Genomic DNA, 18,609 nt, shown 5'->3' on the forward strand with positions numbered 1-18,609 from the left:
TTTTATTAAAAATATATACTGCAAAAATTATATGCTTTAATAAATTGAAATGTAAAACTTTAGATGGTGAATCTTAGGATATTCTATGCATAGAGAGAAAAGACTGGATCATCATAATACATTAAGCAAGGCGAGGATATCAGTTAAACATTGTTGTGCAACAAAGTAATGTCTTCTAATTTTTGTAATATGTTAATTAAATAAGCTATGAGCCCTTACTGACCCTCTTTCTCCCACCGTCTGCACATTTATTCACTAACATGCAACATTTGAGCACAGTATCGTTTTGATAATTAAGGGCCTGAACTACATTTTGTAACCTCTGTTATTTTAGTTTATAATGAGCTGTTGTGGAGCATTTGGTAGGTCTACAGTTTTATTAAAAAAACATTTTCACTTGGAGATAGATAAAAAAGGTAAAAAGAAGTTGAAACAATTAATGGTAAACAAATCCTTTAAACGCATTTTTTTTTTAAATTAGTAATTTCACACTGTATACAAGGACATGTAAATGTAATGTACCGAGAGAGACGATCATTTCCCACTGAAGAAGATGGACCTTTTTTAAAAAAACGACTACCACTTTAAATGAGTTCACAGTTCTCTCCGCTCCACGTGGTTAAATCAACATGGCAGCGCCCTGTACACTTCTGTGAGAGTGGAAGTGAAAGTTGAATATAAAAAGGTAGGTACATGAAAGACATTGTCTCTACTTCAATCGACTGTGACCGTTGCTGATATTTAGCATGACTGGAAACAGTAAGCTGTTAGTTATTAAAACAGATAATGGCGAATCGTTTTCGTTAAGCAAGGAAGAACGCAACTTCAGTGTATGTTAGTTGCCACCTCAGCCCGAAGCGAACATAAAACACCTCTTTGTGCAGTGCAAGTGCCAAAACTCAAGTCCGCAGAAGCAGTTAATGCATTCACATAAAAGCAGTTTTAAGTTGTAAACGTTCCTTTTTTTCCTCTTCAACGTTACATTTGGATTGTAAATTTTATTGAGTCCATTATAACAAGTTACAATGTCTCAACCAAGCTTGATATTTGAGCACAATCTGTCCAGCTATTGTTTGATTGTAAAAAAATAAAGTAAATAAAAACTAATGTCTGGTACTGTTAAAAACTTGTTTTCACATATATTTATTCGTTCTGAACGTAAGATCAGTATCAGTCTGCTAATCCGGATTGTTATTTTCACAGCAGAGTGATGGCAGATGTCAGCAGCAGCCCAGTGGCTGATACTCCCGCCTCACACGAGGAGAAGCCGGATGACCTCCCTCAGGTCTCCAACAACGATGATGTAAAGTCTGACGACAAAGCAGAAGGGGGGAACGAGGCCGCCTCTGACCCGGACATGTACCGCTACATCAAAGAGGACCTCTTCACGTCCGAGATCTACAAAGTGGAGATCAAGAATCTCCCCAAGTTCACTGGTTTCAACGACCTGAAGAAGTTCCTGGCCAAACACGGCCTCAACCCGCACAAAATCAAGCTGTTTGGCAAGCAGACGTTCGCCTTCGTCACCTTCAAGAACGAAGAAGAGCGCGACAAGGCCATGAAGATGGTCCACGGCATGCAGTGGAAGGGTCAGGTGCTGAGCGTCAGGCTGGCCAAACCCAAAGTGGACCCCATCCTGAGGAAGAGGAGGCAGGAGGAAGGAGAGCTGGTGGGAGGGCAGCCCCCATCCAAGCGAGCAGAGGGGGAAGAGGAAGAGGAGCCGCTCAGTGTCCAGATAGCCAACGTGGTGACTCCTCTGTGGAACGTGCCGTATGAGGAGCAGCTGAGGAGGAAGGAGCAGGAGGTGGTGGGGGTTCTGCAGAGGCTGGCCAAGTGAGTGCTGTCATTTTATACACAGTCTGATTCATCCATGTGGTACCATGTGTGTCCACAGCTGATCTGCTGCAGGTGTTGTGCAGTATCAACATGTGAATTTGACCAAATGTTCTCTATTGTTTCTTTTTCAGAGAGATCGGCAGCACCAACAAAGCCATGTTGCCGTGGCTGTTTGCGCAGAAAGGGAAGTACAACAGAATGTGTTGTTCTCTGGAAGCTATCCGACCGTCTCCTACACAGGTATGTCTACATGTCGGGTCTAACTCATTTCACATTTTTACTGACAAACTCTTACGGCACACTATTATAAATACATACTATTTAACACCTTGTAAAGCAGCGGTGTGTCTAATATCTCCTTAATCCCGTTTCATATTTCTCTACCTGCATCTTGGCAGACGGACTACAGGAACAAGTGTGAGTTCCTCATTTCGGTGGGTGCAGATGGGGAGGATAAGACCATCGGTTTCCGCCTGGGGAAATATAAAGGCGGCTCCTGTGCTGTGGTGGGGCCGGGCGAGACGCGCCACGTCTCGGCCGAGGCCAAGAGAGTGGTCAGCGAGTTTCAGAAGTTCATCAGGTATCGTCGCATGGTCGAGATATTCCACAGCAAGGAATGGATATGGGAAACCAAACTACATTGACATGCAGTATTTATTTTTTAGGGTTTCATAGACTTAAAGAATCAAGTCTTCGGACATCGCACACATTTCCGCCATTGCATTTAATCTCGCTGTTATTTTGCACACAGGACAACATCGTACTCTGTGTACAGTCCTGAAACATATGAAGGACACTGGAAGCAGCTGACTGTAAGGACTACGAGGACCAAACAAGCCATGGCTGTCGCGTTCTTCCACCCGCAGGTGAGGAGGAGGACGCGTTCTCTTTACGAACGCGGTACGATCCTGTTTGCTGATAATAGAGTCGCACGGTTAGAGTTCTTCTTTTTGATGTCTCTTACTTGTTTTAATCGCTCCTTTAGAAACTCCAAGAAGACGAAATCAAAGCATTAAAGAGCTCCATGAAGACGTACTTTACAGAAGGAGAGGGGAAAGACAGCGGAGTAACCTCTCTTTACTTTGTCAGAGAGGGTCAACGGTAAGAAAAGAAATCCTGATGCTCAATTAGTCAAGATGCAGGACAAACAGTGGAGCGTAGACTATGAAAATATCCAAGTACTGCACTAAATGAGTGTTTTTTTTTGGCTTACCAGGACTTCGCCTAACCTAGAGGACTTGCCCTGTGAGCTGGTGGCTGGAGAGGCCAGCATTCATGAGGAACTCCTGGGTCTCAAGTTTAGAATATCTCCTCATTCCTTCTTCCAAGTAAGACAGATGTACCTCAGAGAAAAGTCCTTTTGTGTTTTACAACGCACAGATGCATTATGGTTCCAGCTGTGAAATGGGTCTTGTGTTACCTGGCAGGTGAATACAGGAGCTGCTGAGGTGCTGTACTCTGCTGTGGGAGAATGGGCCCAGCTGGACCAGGACAGCACCGTGCTGGATGTGTGCTGTGGGACGGGAACTATCGGCCTCTCTCTGGCTAAGGTGACATAGTTGTCTGTAACACAAACGTAATTCACCTGTGACTATGTGTTGATAATGACAACTGACAGGAGTTAGTAATAGACACTAACAGTCTTTCGCATCTCATCCTTTCCGTGTATACCTTTTTTTTGGGGTCTTTTTTTAAACGCCTTTATTAGGGTTCGTACAATTATTGGCAAAGAGATATAACAATGTTCGCACACAAAACACTTTTGAAATGTTCTATTCTTTCTGTGTTCTGGCAGGTTTTGACATCTTTGTTCTCTTTTGTCTTTAGAGGGTGAAGAAGGTGATCGGAATCGAAATGTGCCAGGAGGCTGTGGAGGATGCCAAGGTTAATGCAAAGGTCAATGGTAAGAGACCAGATAACATCAAATGACCTCCAGTGATTTTATGTATGGAGTGTGAATATTCATAAATGCAGGACGGTTGGTAATTCAACCAATAGATGTTCATTCAACAGTTTCCCTCGGGATTAATAAAGTTTAAGTCCTTTTTGCCCCCAAACTTATTGTAGAAATGAGAAAGTGTTTGACTGGTTGGCGGAGGCAGTAATTCTAGTTTTTCCTTTGTTTGTATTTGAAGGTCTGAGTAATGTGGAGTTTCACTGTGGAAAAGCCGAGGACGTGTTCCCCAACATCCTCAATGCTCTCGTGTCGCCCAACCTCACAGCCATTGTGGATCCGCCGAGGGCCGGCCTACGTGAGTAAACGGCCCAAACCGTGAAAAATGAACGTTACTCACCTCAGGATTTGTCACATATTTAAGTTTATTTTGTCTTTATCAAACAGATTCCAAGGTTATACTTGCCATCAGGAGGGCAGAGCATCTGAAGAGGCTGGTTTATGTAGCATGCAATGCTAAGGCTGCCATGAACAACTTCATTGAGTGAGTCCATGTGTGTTTTAATTTGGCGGTTTTTAAGCAGCAGAAACGATGAATTAAATTTTTGTGAGATTGAAAACTAAAGCCTGAATAACTATTTCCACTGTCATATCAGATATATTTTGAAAGGTGGCCAATTCTATGAAATGGTGAATCTTACGTTAGATCTTTCTGTCTGTTAGTCTGTGCAGAGCACCATCCAAGCGAGTTCATGGGGCTCCATTTCGACCGGTGCGAGCCATGGCCGTGGATCTGTTCCCTCAGACCATGCACGTCGAGATGCTTTTGCTGCTGGAGAGAGTGGACTACGACTCCCAGAAGACCAGCAAGCAATAAGGGGGAGACATTCTGTGCCATCTAATACCCACACTACCATACTGTTTAGCGTGCCACAAAAAGATTTAGTATGTCAGAAATATCAGGATGTCCTACTGCATCCGGCCGGATATTAGTAAGGATGTGATTCGGAATTGTCATAACATTGCATTCTGGCTTGCAAACTGCTAAATGGGGATGTCCAGTTGGACATCCTGGTATTTTTGGCACATTGAAATTGATAATGTATTAGAAAATACCTGGCTCACTGAATAGTATTGTATGGGTTTTGGGATGCTCAGAGGGTCTTGCCTTTTAAAAACAGGCCCTGTCCTTTGATAGGTAGCATGGGCTTTCCATACTAGAAATGTATGCACTCACTTCTTTGAAATTTGTTACGTGTTTTTTTTCCTGTTGAAGTAAACTGCAAGGTCTTAGTCTTAATTTTAAAGAGTCAGTTCATTCTATCCAGTCCTCTTTTGTAATGAAATATTAATTCATGCTTCAAATAAAGTTGCTGTTAATATAGTATGCTTTGGCCCGTTATGCTTTTTTTTAGTTTGAGAACTTTTGTTAGATGCTATCTTGAATAAAATTTTAGCCTTCACCTCCTGAAGCTCGATACCTTGTTCCGACTGTTGAAGTGTAAAGCTGGAGCAGTGGGTACTACGGAATAAATAGCTCAAAGTATTAAAGTGCCACCTCAGTTGAACTTCTTGTTTCATCATTCTGGAACTGAATAAAAACAGCCTTCCTAATCATTAGTCAAGACATTTTATTTGCATAACATATCGCTAAAGTCATGGAGCTCAGGTTGCAATACATACTTCATTTTCTAGGCAGCAACATCTCAAACAATTCATTGGTACAACTCAACAGAAACACCTGGAAAAGCAGTATTTTCTTCTCACACTGACACACCTGGCAAGACAAACGCATGGAGGGGAAAGCACATTCTGAAAGCGATTCACAATATCACAACAAGCCTCGTGGTTAAACTGACGTCCTTGAATATTTCATAGAAAAAAAACATAGGCCAAATACTTGACAAAAGATGCACAGCAGTTTCTATTTTGTTCCAGCAAGTATGGGTCTATGTATTTTCCTGTGATATAGATGTTTCTACTGTACAGTTTGCAGCAACATTAACTATAAAATGCATAAGACTGTATGTGAGCTTTGGTATACACACACGTTCATCAGCTTCTGTTGGACTAAATGACTTCACCGCAGTTTGTTCACGTCAGTGTACCAAGTACATTTTAAAAAGGCTGCCTTTTGTAAAAATGCATTCTACTTGTGGTCAGAAAATACTGTAACAACGATGGCAAACACACAATCCATTAAGACGAGTCTTAAAAATCTGCACATGCTTGAGGCATTTTTCCCTCGAGTATCTGATGTTTCAGAGGCCGTCTGCAGTCAATTTCTAATTGGCTAAACAATAAATGCTTGATCAGGTAAAGGGGGCTTGGTCTTTCCACTTCCTGTTGAAGGGTGGTTTAGGTCCAATGTAATGCACTATACTCTGAGCCCTTCATGAAATGGATTAACTAAGGCAACACGTCATCAACATGATCTCTTCAGGGCACCGCAACTAAACAAGCGACTGAAATGTACCGACTGGTTAGTTGGTGTGCTTGGCGTTAGTACTTTAATAGAAAGCGAGCAAGAACTAAGAGCTTTAAAGAAATGAACATATTATAGTACTCTGTGCTTGGGTTTACTGCAGTGTTGGACGTCTTTCTAGTATTGTCAATGCAACGAGGGGGAGGAAAAAATAAAATAAAGGCAACAAGTACCTCAAATATCCCCGATGCAGTTATTCCTGTACCAACAGCATGATCAGTCAACACAAATATTTGACAGGACACAAGTGCATAACAATATTTCTCAATAGTCATCACTTCACAACGCATGTTTTAAAATCGTGCAAACCAAGACAGCAGCTGTCCATTCTGAGAGGGGGGAACACCGACCAATAAACAAGTAACGCCGTTTCCTAATAAAATGAATGGTATAAATACACAAGTACTAGTAGTCCCTTTCGAATACTTGAAGCACAAAACTAAACTAATAGGTGCTGGTACTCTGTGACTGTTAAAAACAACACTTCCAAACAAAACAAAAAGGTGTGTAGTGGTTTTTTCGGTCAAAAGAAGCATGCATTTCTATTTTGATGTGGTTCATGTGTTACCTTCTCTGCAGCCCGGGTGCGTTTCTCTCCCCCCCTAACTGCCATCGCGAGGCTGCATCTAGAGAGGTAGACGATATTTGCTCTAATGTGTGTTCGTGCATTTACACCTCCCCTTACTTTTACCAGCTGAACCAATAAAACACAGGCGAAGGATGCAAGCAGTTCTACCGGCCGGGTCAAAGTGGAACGGCATCGCCGTTAGACATCAGTGACGCATAATTAAGGGGTTGGATGGTGGGGGTGTGATGTCTGACAGTGACTGGGTTTCAGTGCCGTGGTTCATCAGCGACTTCCAGACTCAAACGTCGACAGTGCAGAGGGGTTCACTCCCAGGCTGGGCAGACTCCATTATGGTCATCTTGGGTTTCTTCCTCGTTTCCTCCTGGTACAGAAATACAATAAAGTTACCATATTGTGAGGAGTACATTGTGAAAATGGCGCAAAATGTGACAAATAAAGTACGCTCAATCCATTCTCAATTCTAGAATATACAAATCTAGGCAGTGGCAATGTAATTTTGACGACCGGAGACCGACAACTATGCTCGTAAAGACGGCAATAAAGAGGACTAATTGAGACCCTGCAGATTTACCGTTATCTGAATCAGAACTACAACCTTGTTTTTCCCTTCAATGAGCTCTCCTCTGGTGACAAGATGTCCGATGTACAACAAGTAATCCTTGTCGAGGGAAGAGAGGATGAACTACTGTAAAAATAGACAGTCCTAAACTTAATCAACTTTGCTTCAGTTTCAGGGTCCTGCTTTTGTGAAGGTGGGCTCACAGTCACAGCTCACTGGAACAATCAGATCCATAATTGTATTGTTAACAACAATGATGAGATGAGAGTTGTGAAAGACGAGATGTATGTTTAACACTGGGCAGAATCAAAATTACATTTCTTTCTCTCTTCATATTACATAAAAAGGAACAATTCTCACCCTCTGCTTGGCTAGTTTCCTCATTTCTTCTTGCAGTTTGTTCAAGATATGGAGGTTTGGCTTGTTCTTTTTGGCATACTGCTGGAGCTCGATCACACTCTTGTCGGCGCTCTCCTGCAAAAGATCGGTCGTTATAAACGTCATCGAGATGTGCCATCTTCATTACCAGGATATCATAATCACCATAATTCATATTTCACTTATTGAAGTTAACAAGCCAATGGCAGGTACAACAGAAATAGTCTTGATTATTCCATATTTAAAGTGGCAATCTTTAAGATGTCAGTAAGGGTTGATTTATAATTTCTATTGAAGAGATTTAAGATATCTTATCCTGTTAAGATACTTTACATATTTACTGTAAATAGAGCTCAACATCAAACAGAAAGATTTAGAAAATACTAACATTTCTATTCCAAAGTCTTCCATGAGCACAGCCCTACAGTTAGCGTTTAAGTACGTACCTTCTTGACCAGCTTATTGCTCTCTCTGCCGTACATGCGCAGCAGTGAGCCCCAGTTCTTCACGTGAGGATGAAGCATCTGCAGGATCTTCTGAGAGGCCAGTTGTTTGCCAACTCTTTTGTTCTTGCCTGGTGGCACATGTGCAAAACATGTCACTGAAAGCTACGTGCATGTTCGCTCCACAAGGTCACACAAAACAGACTCTCCATGTGGGGAGATGAGGATCAGGGTCTACTTACACCAGCCTCGCACGGTGTGCTTCCCACATGTCATCACATATTCACTCTTCTGGTTTTTCCCCGGGATCACCTCAAACTTGACGCTCGTGTCTCCCATCCCATGGTTTCTAAATGAAAGACACAACACCACATTATAAATACATCTGCAACCCGGCAGGGCTGTGACAGAACAGGTTATTAAAGGGTGGTTTTGCTGCTCTTTAAGTGGGGTTGTATGAGGTACTGTGCATTCCCCAGTTAACAGACCGGAGTACCAGTACGCGAGCAAAGCAATGTACTGTGTACGGGGGCAGCACCCAACACCTTGTAGTGTACGCGATATTTAGAATATTAATTAATTGGTGGTGTTGTGCTTTAGCTCTTACCTTTTAAGGCACTCATGAAGAATCTGATATGGCGAAAGTAGTCCTGCTTTGTTGGTCAGCTCATACACCCTCGAGTCTTCTATATTGATATGATTAAAATACTGCGGAGCAGAGTACACAGAGTGTTACATATTCTACCTTTGACAACAATTATTTTCAATGAGCTCACGCTGTTCCACATAAATGTTGACAATAAGGCGGGGGGGGGGGGAGACTACCTCCAGTTCATCGCCCTCAACAGGCTTCTCCTCCGAGGTCTGCTTCACAAAGTCAGGGATGAGGATTTCCAGTGTGGCTCGAGCTGAAGTTCACCCAAAATTACCAGTGAGAGCAAAAGTAGTTTTACATCGTGCAACATGTTGATTTACCTGTGCAACTATCCATCGTATATATAATAAGAATATATCTATAATAGTAATGGGAAATGAAGTCGGTGGGAAATGAAGTCGGTGGGAACAACAGACTTCCAAGACGATATATTCTTAACAGTCTTCCACTTACAAGTATTCTTGTGGTACTTGTCAGGCCACAACAGGTAACAGTAAGCATTTCGTATGAGTCAGCTGATTAAAACTATAAATCACATATATTCCAGTCAGTGTCATCTACCTCTAACATGATGTACGAAATACAGTTTGATTATTACCACAACCAAGTTCTTTATGGGAAGCCCTTAAACCCATTTAATAACTAATAAAATATGCACAACGATCCGCAGTAGTACTCGATCAGAAGGCTAAGTACTGGAAATAAAAGAACTTACCAGCTTTATTCTTGGCAAGTTTTTTACTGCTTGCGGTTCCCGTGCCGTACGTTACTCCATCTATAATGACCGACGCTCCAAAGGGCTCACTTGGGTTCTCTATGGGGCACACAAAGTCAGTTAGATTTGATATCTTGTAAATGGTCAACAACACATGTTTTATGTATAGCAATAAATGTGTGTGGACATTTCTGTGACTACAGAGAGGGTGATGGAAATGTGTGTCCTTGGTTGTAGATGACAACTAAATGAGCAGATTCACACATCCCAATAAATACCAGTTCCAACATGCCAACTTTTTTATTCTTCAACAATTTATTGCTGATAAGGCAAGAGTGACATAAGACTTTATATACCTCAATTCAAAGAAGAACTTACCACATTCAAAAAAGTTGTAAACAGGTCGAACCTTCAGGACACGTTGCATATATTCATGCAAGATGCAAACTTCTGACTTCCCGTTAGGGTTGATGACAAATTCTGTTACAACAGAAAAATGGAAAAACATCAACAAACACACTTTGAATGGACAGCTTTGATAGTATAGATATGTCATACAAATAACACATATAAGACATAAAGGCTTTTTAAAAACTGTTTCGTTAAAGATCTTAAGTTGTAAGTAAGCAAGTTTGTTTGTATTTGAACTACACTGCTGCAGAGTGACGACCACTGGTCAGGTTCATCACAATGCAAACATACAACAGATGTTTTTAATAGCTTTTTGTTTTATGGTAGAGATTCATAAACTACATCAGGCAATAACTAAAAGGATATTGTTGTTTTGTATGGTTTCATTGGTTACTGACAATGAAAATAACACCTGCCTTCCTCTTCAAGAACACGAACATGAATCTATATCACCGCTACCTTTCTTAGTGGGAGCATCTTGGACCGACAGCGTGATGAGTTTCTGGTTCGCAGGCAGGATCGGTCTCTCCGTCTCTGCCTGCTTCCTCTTCATGTCTCTGTTGAACTGCCGCCGCTCAGCCCAGGTACGAAACTTCTTCACCGTGACTTGTTCAAAGTCAAAGCATTTTTCCAGGTACAGGCGGAACTCTTCAATTTCTGCGAGGAGGTTTTTTTATAAAAGTTATATCACTCAATGAAACGCAGCCAGCAGAAACACAACAACTACCTTTTTAGAAGTGCACCACTGAACAAGTACTCCGAGAAGCCCTTACCTATGGACTCGTCCTTGCACACCTCCACCTTGGCCCTGACTTGTCCTAAGGCTCCGTGGGCAAAGTCACAGAGGCGGGACCTTTTACTCTGCAGGCTGTTATTGGTTGCATCCTCTCCATTTGGCTCACCGTCAGTCACAATGGCAGGAGGGACGATGTCCTGCTCCTCAGCTGCAGCATCTGCCTTGTCTGCCGTCTCTTCACCGTTGGCCTCCTCGCTGGGCTTGACAGGAGACTCCTCCGCATTGGGCGTCACGTCCACATTGGGCGTCAATGTGGATGTGACGTCTGCATTGGGCGTCACGTCCCCATTGAGCTCCTTCTCCTCCCGATTCTTCATTTTCCTGTAGTGTAGGCAAGGGATGCTGCTGGTAGGAGGGTCATGTTTCTGTGTCAGGAAAGAAGAACGAGGTTCGTAACAACATGTTAACCGTATTTTTAAGAACTGATACTATGAGGCAGCGGCTGAACACTGACCAGCACCACAAACTGGTTTAGAGTACTGACACTGAGGTTACCCCCCCCCCAAACTAATGAGATCAAAACCCCTGCAAAAAAACTGGATACACTGTTCACATCGGTGTGGCAAGTTAATTAGACGTGACACTTTGTGTTGCATCTTACCCTAATACTGCCAGTCCCAAGGAAGTAGGGCCTGGACCAGGTAACCACCCTGGTCTCTCTGTGCAGGTAGACGGGAATACCCGAGTTATGGAATGTCATGATCCATCCATCTGGTAGAGGCTCAGTGGGGGGACGCCCACGACCTGGAACAGGGGGGAGGGGGACGTTAATGCAGCCACTAATTACTACACTATTCCTTTTGTGGGAAACCTTTATGCATTACCGCAAAACTCATAATTGTGTGACAATCAATCAAGAGGTCTTCAGGCTTGGAATTAATGTTAAAAATAGTTTTAATCTAAAATTGGGTTTAGTGTTGAGTATTAGGAACAGACATGCAAGGAAAATGTTACTTAATGTTTTGAATATCAACATTAGACAATCCAATAAGTACTCATTCAAAACACACACACCAAGTAGGACTATATGAAAACCGTATTGTGGTAGATTACAGCACATTTGTAAAGTACTGCAGAAGGATTTATGTTTTTTGTTGTAGTAATGTCTATGCACTGGTGCACTGGTATTGAAAAGATGCAGCTGTTTATATTATAGACGGAGGACGCAATGTATTGAGAATTGCATCGAGAATTGTTTAAATTCGTTGACAGTTGGATTGTGAGGCCAGTGAAGAGTCATACCTGTTGTGTCAACCTGATAAATCTGAATAGTAATGTAGCAGAACACAAGGACACCAGCCTTTTAGAAAGGTAGTAACGTGTTACATTCTGCACGGTCATGTAGCAGTCAGAAAAAGTTCCAGGCTGGAGTGAACAGCAAAGAACAGAGTGAGTCTGCATTCTTATGAAACTTGTCATGTAAGACATGTTACCCCTTGTTGTTATATTTAAAACAGTACTCTAAGGGATGCATGTTGTAGGTCAGGTCACACACACTGTAAACAATTATCTGATCACTGATCTACAGAGTTTTGAACAAGAGCTTGTTTGAAGAAGAAAGAAAATTTCAATTTGGAAAAATAGTTCTTTAAAATGTCATACTTTACAAGTTTATTCAGTCGAGTTTATTCATTTATTTTAGGATTTCAAACCTGATTAGTTTAGGGAGTCCTTGCATGTAGAGTTTTACATCTCCCCACCTGACCAACACCAGTGAGCGTGTGTGAAGTTGCCCATCAGCGTGTGCCGTTTGATTGTGATACTATGTCAGAGCACTACAACACACAGAGGAAGGTTACTTAGATGTCCATTATAGTTGTGCAGTTCTTACCACTATTGTTCACCAATTTACTGCATAAACCCTGTATTGTAATCTACAGCAGCAATGCACACTGTTGTGTAACAATAGTAAAAATTATAAACACAATACTATTCACTTGTAACAGATGCGACACGTGTGTAGCATATCCTGTTAAAATATTATGTTGCATTGTAGCCCATAGTACTAAAACCACAGTTCACAGTTCCTAGTTAGTACTCGGCCCTAAAACAGACCGATCCACCACTCACTCTTCAAGACAGTCTTAATTTTGGTCATCATGGGCTGAACACCTCCTTCACCATCCGACGGGTGATCGCTGTCACCGCCATATTTGTCCTCCGACGGACGCATCTTTTTTGGGACCGGCATGCCCTCCTCCAGCAGAGCATCGACATCATTGTCAAACTCCTCCTGGAAGAGTCAGTGGTTAAAGCCGGGAGAGAAGGATGGGCTTCGTCTGATGCGACGCCATAAAGTGAACAGTTGAGAGAAAATAACAAAAAACGTGCGGCACTCTACCACAATAAAGACAAACTCATCTGTGACATTTTGAGGCATAAAAGTAAAATACTTCTGAATGTAGAAACAGATTATATTGAACCTATATATATCAAACGTCTACTGCAAATTAAATTACAAACATTTAGCAGCTTTGATCTATCGTTTTTATTAGTATTGCATCAACAGGAAAGCCAGCATTTAATGGGAGACATTAAAAAATGGCACTAACCTCTTCCAGCACCCCACTTGTCATTTTCAGTAATAAAAAGCAAAACAATAAACAAAAAAAACAAACATTTCTCTAAATGTCTGCTGCTTAATTTGACGCTGACGTAACCACTCATGTCTACTGGTGCAGAAAAAGATCTGACGTGTTGCAATATTAAACCAAGAAATCATTACAACCTAATCTACACGACATGATCCCCAATGTCCTCTTCCACTTCACAGTTGCCCTGTTTGTACTCTTTCTTCCTGTAGCCATTAGCTTACCTATAAACATACAACCCAGCCTGAGCCTCCATCTACCACAGTATTGCAAAGGAGAAGCCTACCAACTGTCCTACTACTAGCACCAAATGTTTTGCATGTAATATTTGGAACTATATGAGGATGAGATATATTTCTCAATGTAAGCCCTGAGCATCTGGTGGTTATTTAAATCATCGACAGTTACCAGGACGTTGTTTCTGGAAAGTTTAGTGGCTGTTGAGTTCTTACAAATTTACTTTTTATGCTTTGAAGGCCACAAATCCAATGCCATTCAGCTGTGTTGTATTGAGGTAGAGGTATAAATAACACCAAATAAAACTAAAAAGTATCTGTATGGCTACAGGCGATTTATATTTTGACGTCAGTTAATATTATGAGAAAGCTATAATGAGAAAGTTATTATGGCAGCTGTAATTTCCTCTATCCAATTATGTGACATTTAGAGGTAAGCAGCAAAATAACACTATTAACGTTACATGTTATTCTACGGAGAATAAGCACCTGCATATATGACTGGCCCACTCTGTATGTTGCATTGCTTTTCTTTTTACTGAACAACCTTGTTTTTGTTGTTGCTGTGTCCGTTTTGCCATAGTAGTGGTCTGTACTGCATGGGCTGTAGTAGGCCTACGTTATTTCGGTTTGACAGTTCAGGAGAAAATGGGTGTGTAGCTGATAATGACAAAGGTTACTGCAGACGTAAGAACAGACGTACCTCATAGGAGAAAGCCACGGCCTCCTCATCCCCTTGCTCCTGCTGAGCTATGACCTCAGACTTAAAGCCACCATGCTCTGCGTCGTCATTATCCAGGAAGTTCTCGTAGAGGTCATCCAACTCATCCAGGACAGCAAACTCTACCTTACTCTCCATGTCTACATCTGCCTCCTCTGCTGTTCTGTCCGCTATGTTCCCTTCCCCGAAGCATCCCTCACTTGCTTCCTGCTCACTAGTGGAGTCATGCAACTCACCATTAATGTTGTCTAAGCCATCATCACTTCCTCGCTCCTGCCCTTCGCCCGTGTACAGAACCTTCCGGTCTTTGCTATTGCTGCTGCTGCTGCTGCTGCTGCTTTCGGTGAAGCTTACACGGATCTTAACATCTCTGAGCAGCTTGAGGTTTGGTAGGAACCCGGTGACCGGGGGAGCGTGGCGGGCTGTTCTGGGGCACGTTGTGTTGGGATTAGCCTCATCTGAGAGGTGGTTATAGAAAGTTATAGAGCCCGTGCTGAGGGGCTGCTGTGGCTCGGCTTCCCCGTCCCCTGGGGTGTATGTGTATCCATCACCACCAGAGCTAACGTCCATTACCTCTGCGTCACTGGACGTTTGCAGGGGAGGTGGTGGAGGTGCTCTGCCCTCATCTTGGCTAAAATCATCAGGTGGCTCCAAGGGGAGAGGGGGTAGCACATCATCTATCTCCATTTCCTCTTTCTAAATAGACTACGATTTACACAAACTGATGTATTCTAAAAATCTGACCTGTTCAGAGACTCTGCTTATCTAAAGCCAGAATGCATGCAGAAGCACATCCCTGTCAAGACCACGTACCAGAGGTGAAAATGCTAAGCTGACTACATTGTTCTTTTCATTAATGTAGACAGCTTTCAGAATCACTGTCTCAATTATTGGAAATCACAATGCATTCAGCTTAATATGGGATCTAGGCACTGATCATCCTCCACTGGTATCTTCTGGAAGCTAGAAAAAAAGACCGGTGAGAGTAACTTTAGATGTCAGTTGAGTTAGGTCAATTTTAGGACTAACGGTATTGGAATAATGCTTAAGATATTTAACACAGGCTACTAACTACGTTACTACTAAGAAACTGGAGTAAAATGACTTCAACGTGACACAATGGTTCATTTTGCTTAGGAATATGACTCATGTTTATCCAAGTACAAATCTGAAAGCAAATTAATCCTAAAATAAAATAGTGAGGGACCTCGTTTTAGCGCATCTGTTCAGTCTACAGCTGTACATCGGGCCGCTGGTAACGTTAACATCTATGCTAACAGCTAGCAAGCAATCGTAAGGCGGTAACGTTACAGATCTACGCGGCTGCAAAACTGTTAAGCTAGTCAGACAACAGTTTATTGCAGAAATACTCACCGATAAATATGACACGACTGTCTTCTATTGGACACAAGGCTACCTTTCTAAATTGTTATATTCTAAACGCGGCGCCATACTGCCTCAACTGCAGCCCCGCCATCTTGAAGAAAACCACAGCGGCAAACCAACTCAAGTCCCGCCTCCCAGTACCGGCGTTTTGTAAATGATCGATCAGCGGGCCAATCACAACGTCGTTTTGTCGACAGCCACTTGTATGAGTCAACCAGAGTCGTATAAAGACAGAGTCGCGTCAACGGAAGTTTAAAATGCTGGCGGGCAATTTGCATGCGTAGATATTGGTAGAAATCGGCGTTAAACAGAAAGATAGGATTGCGATTTGTGCTCATTAGTGGTCATTAAATGCATCGATTTACAATATTGAATAAGGAGACAAGACATACGTATTTAGATCTATCAATTTCAATGTCGGCGAGCACAAATTAGATCCACGAAATTAGGGGAGCGTATAATGACTAGAAGAGCTTTCATTTTGCAATTACACAAATTTTACATGCTTTTTTTGCTTGTTGTTTTTTTAAGTGCTGATTCTGATATTTTTAGCCATACTTACCCTGAGTCTGTCAGTTAGTACAGACTTGGAGCCACGAGCCTCTCTCTTTCAAAACATATATGTGATGTTACTCATATTAAAAATGGTCATTTGGATTGAACGGAGAAGAAACGACCCATTAAACAGTTCAGGATTCAACCAGAGCCTTCCAAGAATTCAACCAAACAGCATTTACTAGCTACTAGTTATAGATGTTTTTGTACTTTATAGTATGTCATATCCTAAAAGTGTTGAGGGGCAGACTACATAAGGATTATGTGCATTGCAATATCTCAATTTGCCAGTTGGGGTCACTGTTTACCAACAGTAGTAGATCAGTAACAATGTGTAGTAGCCCAGTTTTAGTTCCTAAACCACTTAACAACTTTCTGCAGGTTAGTAAGTGAGACTTATTTCCCCTTTGAAATAGCATCCCAACACCTGTATGAGTAACATGTGGATACATGGCAGAAACACAGGAAGTAGAAATAATATACAAACAGTAAGAGGAAGAACCAGTTGTCAATGAACAATTAATGAATGGAAAGACAAGTGTGAGTGTTTTGATACTTTTTTTTTTTTTTTAATCAAACAGCTGTAAAATGCATTATTCTTTTTGTTCTTTTTTTTTTAACCATGGAAGTGGTCAGAGATCCCTTGCCTGAAACAGTTTGCATTAAACATGTCTTGTAACCAACACTGAGGCTACTCTTGTGCAGTGTTAGGGCAGAACTAATTACCTGCAACAGGGTTACAGTAATCCAACATTTAAAAAGTAATGACAACTCTGAACTATTAAAATTACTGCAAATTTAAATCAGATTATACATTCTCTAGAAATATACTGATGACCCAATGATTTTATATAGCGTAAAACAGAAAATAACTTCAAATTCTAGTCCAGAAATTGTGCGTCAAGTGTATATTTAATAATAAATAATCTTTTATATGGTATTGATTGCATTTCAAAGCAGGTTACCAGTAATCCGTTATGCATTAGACATTTTGAAGCAAACCAACCCGGCTGCTTTGTGTGGAGGTAAAATATTTTCCTTTACAAAATGTTATCCGTTCTTTGGCAATCTTAAATTAGCACACATTTTCAAAAGATGCATTTCACTGATGTTAATGAGGCAGCTAGTATCAACTAAAAAGTGCAGACAAAGCTTCATTTTCACATGGCTGCTCTGGTGCAGCTTGAGGAAGGAGGAAGAAGGTGGGAGGTGACGGAAGGAAAGGTGACGGAGAAAGGCACAGAGTGGGTTTCCTCCATCATTTCTTCACACCTGCAGTTTGAACTGGAAAGAACTGGTGCTCCATTTGCTCTGGTCACAGTCGAGCATGGTGCGCTCTGTGAAGCTCACATTACCTTCTGCGTCTATCAGGATAATTGTATTGGTCCTAGATGGGCAGGGACGCGGGATACAAGCAAACAAACAGAAAGAAATGTTAAATTAACGACTGAAAATGCCAGAAGAAAACCCTGAAGAAGTGCAGATAATGCACTTTCATTTCCTCACGGTACCGTTTTGATTATTACACTGGGGATTTTTGTGGAGCCACAGTTCTGTGTTCTCTATGATCCTGCAGGTCAGTCCCCTCCGGTGAAGACAACCAGGGGAGGGGAAAGCGAGAGAGAGAGAGAGAGAGAGAGACTGACCTTGTGCCATAATGACGGCTGCGAACAAACACCGCGGAGTGAGCCTCGATCTCGGGCTTGCTGTAACCTTCACCGTGGCTCTCGTGAAGTGGATCAGGTGTGTTCCTGTTAAACAAACCCACAAAATTCCTCTTTGAGAAGCTTTATAGACTTTATCCACTGTTGTTACTTATTTCTGTCTCAAACCTAAATGAACACGCTGGTTTGCAAACTTTCTCTTAACTCGGCTCACCGACAGCCGTTTTCTGAAAATGCAGTTGAGTTTTGATACCTTTTATACATAAACAGCTACTAGAGACATTTCTCCATAAGCTTTGAGAGTTGACATACTAGATGCTCCTAATGAATGTTAAGGTCAAGTCTAATATACGCTCATCTCTTGACAAAAGCACAATTTGATATTTGAAACTCTGTTGCAGTTCTGTGCTTTCATTTCTGCAACCTGGGGCTACATTTTGCAGGATTATCCATCGTTTTGATCAGGTGTGAAGATAAATGATTCTAACATTCGCTTGTAGGGATGCATGGCTGTCAGGAGTATTGACTACATTTCTTGGGTTGGGGGCACTAACTTCCCGGAGTCTTGTTTTTTTACGTTTTGAGAACGGTATCGATTTTATATATATATATATATATATATATATATACATATATACATACATATATATACATATATATATACATATATATATACATATATATATACATATATA

General features: G+C 41.6%; 3 protein-coding genes and 1 non-coding gene across 7 annotated transcripts in view; 1 reads left to right on the forward strand and 3 right to left on the reverse strand.

Annotated features, from left to right (window-relative positions):
* Positions 1-614: 614 nt before the first annotated feature.
* Positions 615-5,344, forward strand: trmt2a (tRNA methyltransferase 2A). 2 transcript variants are annotated; one of them, XR_004212821.1, is made up of 13 exons: positions 615-685; positions 1,204-1,833; positions 1,968-2,076; positions 2,235-2,416; positions 2,588-2,702; positions 2,822-2,937; positions 3,053-3,164; positions 3,264-3,386; positions 3,664-3,739; positions 3,972-4,088; positions 4,178-4,274; positions 4,454-4,670; positions 4,799-5,344. XR_004212821.1 is itself a non-coding variant. In XM_031849534.1 (12 exons), the coding sequence occupies exons 2-12, from the start codon at positions 1,211-1,213 to the stop codon at positions 4,605-4,607; spliced, it is 1,824 nt and encodes a 607-aa protein (XP_031705394.1). In that variant the 5' UTR covers positions 615-685; positions 1,204-1,210; the 3' UTR covers positions 4,608-5,344. The 2 variants fall into 2 exon arrangements, 1 of the variants encoding a protein (XP_031705394.1); XM_031849534.1 differs by having other exon boundaries at positions 4,454-5,344.
* Positions 5,344-15,797, reverse strand: dgcr8 (DGCR8 microprocessor complex subunit). Its single transcript, XM_031849531.1, has 14 exons — positions 15,684-15,797; positions 14,292-15,272; positions 12,832-12,994; positions 11,363-11,505; positions 10,739-11,126; positions 10,425-10,622; positions 9,933-10,034; positions 9,555-9,653; positions 9,010-9,092; positions 8,792-8,892; positions 8,427-8,533; positions 8,188-8,315; positions 7,724-7,837; positions 5,344-7,165 (listed from the first exon to the last, which is right to left on the reverse strand). The coding sequence occupies exons 2-14, from the start codon at positions 14,994-14,996 to the stop codon at positions 7,082-7,084; spliced, it is 2,415 nt and encodes an 804-aa protein (XP_031705391.1). The 5' UTR covers positions 14,997-15,272; positions 15,684-15,797; the 3' UTR covers positions 5,344-7,081.
* LOC116384808 (small nucleolar RNA SNORA77) lies at positions 12,032-12,160 on the reverse strand. The gene has a single exon (XR_004212831.1). It is a non-coding gene; the product is annotated as a small nucleolar RNA SNORA77 (small nucleolar RNA).
* A 578-nt stretch (positions 15,798-16,375) lies between the features above and the next one.
* tango2 (transport and golgi organization 2 homolog (Drosophila)) overlaps positions 16,376-18,609 on the reverse strand; it is a 15,111-nt gene continuing 12,877 nt past the window's right edge. For all 3 annotated transcript variants that reach the window (XM_031848909.1, XM_031848907.1, XM_031848908.1), the window contains 2 exons: positions 17,897-18,001; positions 16,376-17,637 (listed from right to left, as the gene is read on the reverse strand). In XM_031848909.1, coding sequence (XP_031704769.1) covers positions 17,517-17,637; positions 17,897-18,001 — 226 coding nt within the window. In that variant the 3' untranslated portion in view covers positions 16,376-17,516. The remainder of the gene's footprint in view (positions 17,638-17,896; positions 18,002-18,609) is intronic.

The sequence above is a fragment of the Anarrhichthys ocellatus genome, unplaced genomic scaffold (assembly GCF_004355925.1).
Source record: "Anarrhichthys ocellatus isolate YVR2014 unplaced genomic scaffold, GSC_Weel_1.0 scaffold9, whole genome shotgun sequence".
Classification (NCBI taxonomy): domain Eukaryota; kingdom Metazoa; phylum Chordata; class Actinopteri; order Perciformes; family Anarhichadidae; genus Anarrhichthys; species Anarrhichthys ocellatus.

Bases quoted from the DNA above. Each gene is read 5' to 3' on its own strand.
- trmt2a (XM_031849534.1), top strand. From the start codon at position 1,211: ATGGCAGATGTCAGCAGCAGCCCAGTGGCTGATACTCCCGCCTCACAC. The intron at 1,834-1,967 runs GTGAGTGCTGTC...TTTCTTTTTCAG, and splicing joins GTTCTGCAGAGGCTGGCCAA to AGAGATCGGCAGCACCAACA. The intron at 3,165-3,263 runs GTAAGACAGATG...GTTACCTGGCAG, and splicing joins CTCCTCATTCCTTCTTCCAA to GTGAATACAGGAGCTGCTGA.
- dgcr8 (XM_031849531.1), bottom strand. From the start codon at position 14,996: ATGGAGATAGATGATGTGCTACCCCCTCTCCCCTTGGAGCCACCTGAT. The intron at 12,995-14,291 runs GTACGTCTGTTC...TGACTCTTCCAG, and splicing joins CCGTGGCTTTCTCCTATGAG to GAGGAGTTTGACAATGATGT. The intron at 8,893-9,009 runs GTAGTCTCCCCC...TCTGCTCCGCAG, and splicing joins TTGAGGGCGATGAACTGGAG to TATTTTAATCATATCAATAT.